The 10360-nt window shown below is 38.7% G+C and overlaps 1 protein-coding gene across 1 annotated transcript; it reads left to right on the top strand.

Moving 5' to 3' along the window:
- The first annotated feature begins 229 nt into the window (after window positions 1-229).
- LOC104445277 (vesicle-fusing ATPase) lies at window positions 230-10360 on the top strand. The gene is given in 22 exon segments (XM_010059115.3): window positions 230-465; window positions 728-823; window positions 900-981; window positions 1077-1127; window positions 2489-2659; window positions 3069-3223; window positions 3315-3423; window positions 3812-3911; window positions 3987-4042; window positions 4771-4836; window positions 4949-5031; window positions 5330-5463; window positions 5879-6089; window positions 7453-7584; window positions 7688-7748; window positions 7838-7897; window positions 8050-8108; window positions 8196-8283; window positions 9000-9122; window positions 9829-9894; window positions 10091-10173; window positions 10175-10360. Coding segments are annotated over 22 exon segments (2229 nt in total). The 5' UTR covers window positions 230-280; the 3' UTR covers window positions 10233-10360.

Below are 10360 nucleotides of genomic sequence, written 5' to 3'. Positions count from 1 at the left end.
AGCCTTTACGGAATGAACAGGGATTCACAAAAATTTTCGTTTATCATAAAGTTTTCACAAAACAAATGCAATTTGAAATACAAAAAGTATTCAAGATACTATTGTGCACAGTAGAAGAACAATCAATGCGTGAAAAAGCATGAAATTACCTTAATGGATATTACCAAATTCCAAACCCGAACCCGAACCCGAACCCATAAATAACAAGACCGGATCTTCATTTCTTCTTCTCAACTTCGTCTCCCTCGCTCGACGTCGACCACCACCACCGATCGCAGCCATGGCCGGCCGGTTCTTCCAGTCGTCCCCGTCGCCGTCCACCATGATCGTCACCAACACGCCCGCCGCCGACCTCGCCCTCACCAACCTCGCCTACTGCTGCCCCTCCGATCTCCACCACTTCGCCGTCCCCGGCACCAAGCTCTCCCTCGCCTCCATCGCCGATTCCTTCGTCCTCTCCGTCTCATATCCTTTTCTCCGACCTCCCTCTCGTCGTTTCGATTCCTCGCCGTTTTGTCAATCCGAATGCGTGCTTGATCTTCTCGTTTGCGTGCTTGATCTTTTCGTTTTGAGGTGTTGATTAGGATCGATCGTTGATTTTGTAGCTTGATGCTTTGTTTGATTTTGAGCGAGTTCTGTCGATTCGTGTGATTGTTTTTCCGGTGGTGTTGTGCGATCTTTGATCGAACTGTCCGATGATTGTGTGTTGGCCTTAACTGAGAGAAACTCCTCACGAGAATGTCCGCCCTGGTCACATCGGGCTGAATGCCATCCAACGGCGCTACGCGAGGGTTTCGACCGGCGACTCGATCTCCGTTAGCAGGTTAGTCCATGGCGGACCGCGGAACTTGCGATTCGTAGTGATTGGAGATTGTCTCAAGGGGTGGTTGTAAATGTAGGTTTGTGCCGCCGGAAAATTTCGATCTGGCGTTGCTCACGCTTGAGCTGGAGTTTGTCAAGAGAGGAGCCAAAAATGAACAGGTGTGCATGTCGCGAGCCGACTGTCCTGCGATTCTCCGTGGAGGTGAGTAGCAGTCTCATGGAACTTCCTTTCATGTTCTTTTTGAATTTTGTAGGTTGATGCTGCTTTACTGGCTAATCAACTACGGAAGAAGTTTAAGGACCAGGTACTGCGTGCAATTTTTCAGAACAATTCCAGTTTGCATAGTGGTAGTATCAGTCTTGGATTGTGTAGATTATGTTCATTAAGTCAAATTTATTCGCCTCATTGCATTTATTAACTATCCCCCTCCCGTCCTGGTTATTGGTTTACAAGTTATTATTCTGCCCCCTTTGTCGGGAAATTCATGAGCCAGTTGCTAGTTTATGAGGCATGCAACAAAGTATCTCTTGGGATCACCCGTACAACAATCCACAAATGTGTGAATGAGTTCTTTCTTTTGGGATACGTAGAAGAGATTTGCTGCTGCCTAAAAATGTCAAATAACAACTGCATTTTCAGACTTATTATAATTAGTTGATTCCAGTCATAAACAAGATTAAGAAAATGCATACATTCACCACAACTAAGTAAATTAGTATGGTTTCTAATGAATAGATTTGAGTATTGCACATGTGCCAGACAAAGATGAACATGCTCTAGACAAAAAAAAAAAAAAAAAAAGTTCTGTGAGATGATGTACCTACACATGGAAACAACGTCTTCAAGTGACAATGACTGAACTGCATAAGTACCCTACTGGATGATGCCAATCCAGAAGTGAGTGTAGTTGATACGTAGCATGAGTTTTATGAAGGAAGTTGTTGTGGGGCTTTTCACTTAAAACTGCAAACATATCACTGATCAACACTCTAGCATCCGTAATTTCTAGGATCATCTAAGCTTCTCTAACTTTTCATCCCAAACAATATTAAATCATTTGAATGATAGATTTTGTTTTTCAATGAGTAAGTATAAAACTTGAACTGGTGAACAACTCCTGCTTCATTCAAGTACTGAGGAGAATCAACAGACTAATCACAGTTAGTACGATGAGAGAATTTTTAGGAACTACTCCTGCATCTAAGTGTGTTTGAAAGCCATTCTCTTAATAGGTAGGGAAAAACCCAGGCATAGGGGCACTTTTTGATAAAGGGCCAATTCAGCATAGGATTGCTGAGGTAGGATTGCAGCTTGGATCTCTAATATATCCCTGTCAAGGACTTAGTATAGTCTGTCATTTCTTTGAAATGCATTTTTTATACTTGGGAAAATATCGGAGTATATATGGTGCACTTGGAGGTAAAGGTGCATACTTAGCATAGGATTGCATCTTGTACCTCTACATCTCCTTGTCAAGTACTTAGTGAATTATGACAAAAGGCTATGCTTTTATGTTAGCTAAATTTATTGAAATGGGACTCTGAAAGTTCATGTATTTATTTGCCTCCATGACTATTATGAACTTTTCTTAGACATGCATTTTGCCCTTTCTGTCTCTGATATATAAATTTTTTTATGTACGTCGACATGTAAATGTATTTTCAGGTTATGACAGTAGGGCAAAGGGTATCATTTGAGTATCATGGGAACAACTATATCTTCACAGTCAATCAAGCTGCCGTGGAGGGACAAGAAAGGTCAAATGCTCCTGAAAGAGGAAAGATTACAAATGAAACATACATTGTCTTTGAAGCGTCAAATGCTAGTGGAATAAAGGTTTTCCTTTTAATTTATTTTCTTTTTCATCTTATACAGTTTCTTGTTTTTTTTTTTTTTTTTTTTTTTTTTTTTTGACATTTATTTTGTGGTCCAGATTTGAAGTCATATGGTGAAATTTTCCTTAGTATATCCTTCAAATCTGATTTTTGACTGCAGAAACTCTAGTAATTTGCATTAGAATTTGGGTGCAGTGAGGGTGTCTGTCATGCTCATGGAGCACAGCTGAAACTTCTGTGATCTTTAAACTTGCTCTGTACTTATTGCTTGGAGAAATAGTGAACATCCTTTTCTTTTGCTGTGTGAGTCTTTGATAGTGAACACCTTCCTGATGCAGTTTTATTGGCCATTATACTATAATGTGGTAATTTTGTTGATTCTGTCTTGACTGTTTTGTCTTGATATTCAGGTCGTCAATCAACGTGAAGCTGCTAGTAGCAACATATTTAGGCAGAAAGAATTTAACCTTGAGTCCCTAGGCATTGGCGGCTTGAGTGCAGAGTTTGCGGATATCTTTCGAAGGGCTTTTGCTTCTCGTGTTTTCCCTCCTCATGTGACTAGCAAGTAAAGAAAGCAGAATTCTGGGCTTTGCAATTTATATGATGTCTTATATTCTGGTGCATTTTTTCTTTCTGTAATACATGGTCATTTCCAGGCTTGGTATTAAACACGTAAAAGGTATGCTGCTTTTTGGGCCTCCTGGCACTGGCAAAACCCTAATGGCTCGTCAAATAGGGAAGATGTTGAATGGCAAAGAACCAAAGGTATTCTATTTTCCCTAGTGTGGTTATTCAATTACTATGGATGCTATTTTTGTGGAAGGCCTTTAACCCATCATGGGTATTTGTGAACTAACCAATGACATTTAGATTCCAAGAAGGTCAAGGGCTTGAGAGCCTTTTGCTGCCTGGCCTCTATTTTCTCCCCTATGCTTAGGATTTGTCTCCCTTCTTTCTCAAAACCTTGAATCCTATTGGACATAGCCTTATTACTGTTCTTATGGTGGTTTACTTATATTGTTGAAGATGTTTGAATCATCTCTAAGATGTAGGTATTCGAACTGACCTTTGTACTTGCATATGTTGACCTACCTACTCATATTGTAATTTATATGTATGTATGTTTGTCAATGGACTTTATTTTCTCTGCCAGATAATCAATGGTCCTGAAGTGTTGAGCAAATTTGTTGGTGAAACCGAGAAGAACGTTCGAGATTTATTTGCTGATGCTGAACAGGATCAGAGGACTCTCGGTAATTGAATATATGAATTGCAGTATGATTTTTCTTGGCAAGTATCTATAACTTATGCCTCACATTAATTTTCAGGCGATGAGAGTGATTTGCATGTCATCATTTTTGATGAAATTGATGCTATATGCAAGGTATGACATTATCTGGTCGATATATGCATTCCTGTCCTCTATGATGTTGAATAGCTAGCACTGCTGCTTATATCAATTGCTTGGGGCAACTTCGTCTTCCCTGTCATTTCTTAGTAACTGGTTGTATTTGGCTTTTTGTTTTGGAAGTAGTGTATATAGAATAGCAGGCAGTGTGTCTGCAGGGTTTGGTTCCCGTATAAGGTCAACTTTAGCTGTATGATTACACTTTTGTATTTTATTGTCTTGGTAGGTCCTCTATCATGATTTTTATAGTTTTCAAGGTTCCATTGTAGGATTTTTCCCTGATGGTCTGATAACTAACATTCACTATTCGGATATCCAATATAAAATACTCTTAACCTACTATATGTTTTGTTAAGTTGCTTAATTCGTTCCTAGAATTTTTATCAAGTTTAATGGAACTATGTACTGTGCAGTGCTTGTCTCGATAACCCCATTACACCCCCAAAAAAAAAAAAAAACACACACACACACACACAAAAGCACAAAAAATTAAAAAATGGAGATATGGTTGTGATATTTATGTGTCAATTGCATTAACTGCACTTTTTGCTTAGAGTCCCATCTTTATCATGTTAATTTGTCGCTTTTTTTTTTTTTTTTTTTTTTTGCTTCTTAAATGGCTGTGTTTTGTCTTATTGTAGACTAGTGCTGCTTGTTGACTTTTTATAATAAAGATATGAAATGACCTGATTTTGCATCTGCAGTCAAGAGGATCTACCAGAGATGGTACTGGAGTTCATGACAGTATTGTAAACCAGCTACTTACAAAGGTCCGTAGTAGTATCTAATCGTGTGCAGTAATTTTCCATTTTTATCTGCAAATATTTCCTGTTATGCTCATTTATACCAATCATTGCTGCTGAGATATTTCCTGATTTTCAGATTGATGGTGTAGAGTCACTGAACAATGTTTTGCTTATTGGAATGACCAACAGAAAAGATCTTCTTGATGAGGCTCTTTTGAGGTGGTCCCTCATTTTCTCTTTTGGTTCTTCATGTCTAAGTTTTGTAGCTGCTTTTGATCTCCTGAGATGGTAAAAAGCATTCATATGTCATCTTGCAACTTAATGGAAGATTGTTTAATTGTTGCTTTTAAGATATATTATGGCTAGCACTTTGAGGATAGAAAAGATTGTAATTTTGTTGCTGACATGCGGTGGCATCATGACTTTGGCAGGATCATATGTACATTTACAATATTTGTTTTAGAGGTAAAAGTAGATACTTAAAGACATACTGACATTTTGGACTTTTGATATATAGACCTGGACGCTTGGAGGTACAAGTTGAGATAAGCCTTCCTGATGAGAATGGTCGCCTGCAAATCTTTCAGATCCACACGAACAAGATGAAAGAGAATTCTTTTCTTGCTCCTGATGTCAATCTATCCGCGCTTGGTTAGTCAGCTGGCACATTTACTAGAATGAAACTTCATCAAGCAAATCTTTGTTTATTATTTAAGAAGTGGCTTACCTTATTCAGCATTGTCATGTGGAAGCAGAAAAAAATGGGCATATAATATGATAGTAATGTAGTTTTGAATAATTTTGCGTTTTTCTTTGATCAAATAGGCTAACTCTTGTATTTCTGGACGTATTACATATATACTAAAAGGAACTACTGGGTCCCTGGCCTGGTGGCCACTGTTCTCTCTGAGAATTGGGATCCACCTCCTGTGAAGTAGGGGTAAGGGATGTTCTTAATTACCTAAAAAAAGAAAAAAGAAAAGAAAAGATGTATATGCTAAAAAAGCTGGTGCTTAGTTCATCTCTTGTGATGACCCTACCTTATTTGCAATCTGCGATTGTGCAGCTGCTCGTACGAAGAACTATAGTGGTGCAGAAATTGAAGGCGTTGTGAAGAGTGCCGTATCATATGCTCTGAATAGACAATTAAGTCTTGATGATCTTACCAAGCCTGTAGATGAAGAGAGTATCAAAGTCACTATGGATGATTTTTTGAATGCACTCAAAGAAATTGTTCCTGCATTTGGAGCTTCCACAGATGACTTGGAAAGATGCAGGTAGGAATAATTGAATGATGATGTGCATTATATATCTATCTTTGTGGCAATGTTCTTATAATCCATAGTGCCAATGAAGTAAGAATTGTATAACTGGATATCGCATGTAAATTTAAAGGCCTTCAAAATTGCTTGGCCGGAAATCTACACCAACCACAAACTTAGCATTATCCTACTAAGTGAAGTCAGTAATTGCTTTTTTCCCTGGTTGATACTTCCATTGGATCTCCAATGATACTTGTATTGTCCATCACACATAGCAAGTGTACAAAGAGTACATTGGTTCAAAACGCTAAAACATACTGTGATGACCTTTTACTGCTGGCCTCTCAATGACTGAGATTTAGGTCACTAAGAAGGGTGAAGCAAAAGAGGATGATTTGCAAAAGCTTTCTCTGATTCCCCTTGTGCATTAGATATGAGCATTCATGTAAAACAACCCAATGCCTTAGAGATGGTTTAGCTGCTGTAGCTGCATGCTGTATACAAGTGATTCTTATTAAAATGTACAAGGATCTCTGAATTTTACTTAAGGATTGGTAATTACAGGAGCGAATGTCTGGATAAAGAATGAATGAAGCTCAGATGAGAGTTGATATCTTTGAAATTGCTTCTTCGTTTGGGGTTTGGGTTTTTCAACTTGGTTTGTACCGTTGCAGAATGATAACATAAGTAGATTTATCTGATGTGTTTTTAGGAATTGTCTTATTGTGTGGTTTTACCCAATTATATGTGGACCATGGTGAATCATATGGTAGTTCTGGTTTTCTGACATTTAATTCTGGAAAGAATAAACAAGAGGAGGGGAGCAATTCAGAGAATTCCCTCTCAGCTGATCATTAAATTTGCCACAAGTATTTTTCAATAAGATGTCTGGTCCATTGTTGTCTAGACAAAAACATTTTGAGTTTCATTAGGCAAATAGATTGGACGATGTGAATATTAATGGGTTTCCCACATGCTTCTTTCATGCATATTATCATTTGATTCGTGGCTTATCTGAATCTTAGAGCTCAAGGTTCTCCAAATTGATGAACCAACATAAAAACATTCCTTTTGTTCTGCCAAAATATGATCACAAAACCTTGGCGATCTTGCAAAGCATTTTGCAGATCTGGATTTTTTATTCTGCTTGGGAGCCTGCAGTGTTGTTACTTTAGCATCTTTGCCATGTCATGAAGACGCTAAAATGGCTCAGCTTTGCTGGCTATTGGAGTACGTTTAAAAATACACATTTTTTGTGTGCTTGTATTAAAGTTTCATGTATTGTTGACTTTTGTTCTGGAGTGCCAGTTAAAGATAAAGAGCAAACACTATTAAGCATGTGTTACTCCCTCAATTGTTTTTGCAAATATTTTTGTAGGCTTAATGGGATAGTAAGTTGTGGCAATCGACATAAGCACATCTATGAGCGAGCAATGCTACTGGTTGAGCAAGTTAAAGTGAGCAAAGGAAGTCCACTTGTCACTTGCCTCCTGGAGGGTCCGAGTGGCAGGTATGTGAGCTTTTCTGACACATTGCTTTTCATTTTTGCTAAACATTTTTTACTATGGTCTTAAAACATTTGGGATTATTCTAACATACTGTCTGTTGTACAGTGGTAAAACTGCTCTGGCAGCTACAGTTGGCATCGAGAGTGATTTTCCATATGTTAAAATTGTAATCTTCTGCTCCACGCTTTGCTTTCTCTGAGTAATCAGACTTCTTTGTGCATTAAGTATAATTTCTGATTTCTTTTGGATGCTTAGGTCTCGGCAGAAACTATGATTGGATTACATGAGAGCACCAAATGTGCACAAATTGTGAAGGTTTGTGACCTGTATTTCTGGTCAATTAGCAGTTTGAGGAATGGGAAATTAGTTGATTCCCCTCCATTTATGACTAACTTGAGGAGTGGTTATCTTTACATTTTTCATAATGATCGAGGGAAGGTTTTGTAATGGATTCTAATCTTTGATAGGTTTTCGAGGATGCATACAAATCTCCATTAAGCATTATCATCCTTGATGACCTTGAAAGGTAAATTCTGTTGATTTCTATTAGTTGACCTCAGTTGTCATCCTTGGCATTAAGAGATCATTCTAACTTTAGTGAATTGCTTTGCAGGCTATTGGAGTATGTTGCCATCGGGCCTCGATTTTCAAATTTGATATCTCAAACATTGTTAGTCCTTTTGAAGCGACTACCTCCAAAGGTTGTTTCTCCTCCCCTCGCCTTGTTTCCACAAATAGATATTGGTGTGAAGAGTAATTATCCTTGTCTCTGATCTTTTCTGAAAGTTAATGCTGGCAAAGTTACTAGTATTGTTGAATTAGGAATGCTTCAGGGGGGATGAGTGGGAATTAGTTGTTTTGCCAGGAAATGAAAAATTCAGGGGACAATGTAGAGAGCAAAAATCACTGGTCATCTCGCTGAGGGAACACAATAATGATGCAGGTGGTAATTAGGAACTTGAGTTCGAGAGATTGATTCTGTTCATTGGCATTATCTTTCCCCATGTTGACCTTAGAATGATTGGCTAGTTTGCTTATCCTGTTTGAGATGGAGATGTAGCAAAGTTTGTTTTGCTGTATAAAGCAACAGACCAAGTGCAACCTTGGTTTGTGTGTAAGGCTGTCCCAGGGGAATATGTGGATGCATCGAACTTGGCATCATCATATACAGATGCACTTTAGTATGAATAGATGATATTTGAAATGTTATATGTAATGTTGCTTTTGCTAATTAAGAACTAGGGTATTTACGTGTTCCCCTGTGTATTGTGATTCTAATAACATTATACTAGCTGTTTTTATTTCCACTGATTGAGTTGGTGGTTGCTGACTGACAAGGTTTGATTTCGGTATTCTTTTCGCATCACTGAATTTATTAGCTTATTATACACATCTATTTGGCTTTTACTTTTTCTAGGGTAAGAAGCTTCTCGTGATTGGGACAACAAGTGAAGTGAGTTTCTTGGATTCAGTTGGTGTCTGTGATGCCTTTTCTGTCACTTACCATGTCCCCACGTTGAAGACAGAGGACGCAAAGAAGGTAAGCTGCTGTGGATGCTATTTTGGTGTTTGCATGTGGTATTCTTGTTTCTGCTGTTCTTTCTTCATTTCTCTTCTGCTGGAATCGTGGAATAGAGGGGGAGAAAATGTGCAGCAGCCTCTTGTTCTAAGAAAAACATTATCTGCTCTAATAAACCAGTCATTTGTTGACTCACTTGGTTCTGATTCTCTTGCAAATATTGGGGGTCTAGAGGTGCTCGTATCCAAAATGACATCCCCTAATCAGATTCCAAATCAAGACAAGTAATATGGATTAACCATTTGAAGTAGCCTAGACATTGTGAATTATAAGGAAATTAATGTTCCCAAGCACAGAAACATGATAGTAACTTTGGAGTCCTTAGCTTTTCCGTTTGCTTCTCTCTTGTTTTCTTTTTTCCTCAGAAAGTGAGGGAGTTTGGGTGGGTAATGGGGTTGGGAGGGGATGGGCAGTTTTATAGAAAGTCACGTGGTTGATGTTTGAGGATAGTTCAGATCTCATCCAAAGTGCTGGATTAATAAAATTTCAGATTGACTTCTTTAATCGACTGGGAATCTGCTTTTCTTGTAAGCTTCCCAAAGCAAATTCTGCAGACTGGAGAATTTTGTTGATAAGTCACGTGGATCCAAATTGTGGATGTGAAGCATTTGGCATCACCATAGAGCTACGTATATATGTACACATGACTTACATTGTCTCCCTTCAGGTGTTGGAACAGCTAAACGTTTTCTCTGAAGATGACGTCGATGCAGCTGCCGAGGCTCTAAACGATGTAAGCTTTAGATCTCTCAACTTGTGCCTCCTTCTGTTTTGCTGTGTTAAGTGATGATGTGCAACGGAAATTTGCCTGGAAAGAGTTGAGATAATTTCATCAGCCATGCTATGCTCCTATCCATCATATTTGCCTGCAAATGGAGTGACGCTAGAGAGAGTTCTAACTCGTGCTTTTGTTCTCCTACTTTTGGTAGATGCCTATCAAGAAGCTTTACATGCTGATAGAGATGGCAGCCCAGGGGGAACGCGGTGGAGCTGCGGAGGCCATCTACTCCGGCAGAGAAGATCAAGATTGCTCATTTCTACGATTGCCTTCAGGACATCGTTCGTTACTAAGATGCGCGGCTAACCACTTTAGCGTCCCATATATCGTTTATTCTTTTGACTCGATGATCCGTATAACGATTTGCGGTCTACATGTGTTGTTTGTTTGTTGAGGAGCGAGAACTTTGCGAGTTATAGTC

Source organism: Eucalyptus grandis, chromosome 5 (assembly GCF_016545825.1).
Source record: "Eucalyptus grandis isolate ANBG69807.140 chromosome 5, ASM1654582v1, whole genome shotgun sequence".
Taxonomy (NCBI): domain Eukaryota; kingdom Viridiplantae; phylum Streptophyta; class Magnoliopsida; order Myrtales; family Myrtaceae; genus Eucalyptus; species Eucalyptus grandis.
This window is presented reverse-complemented; position numbering and strand designations above follow the sequence as displayed.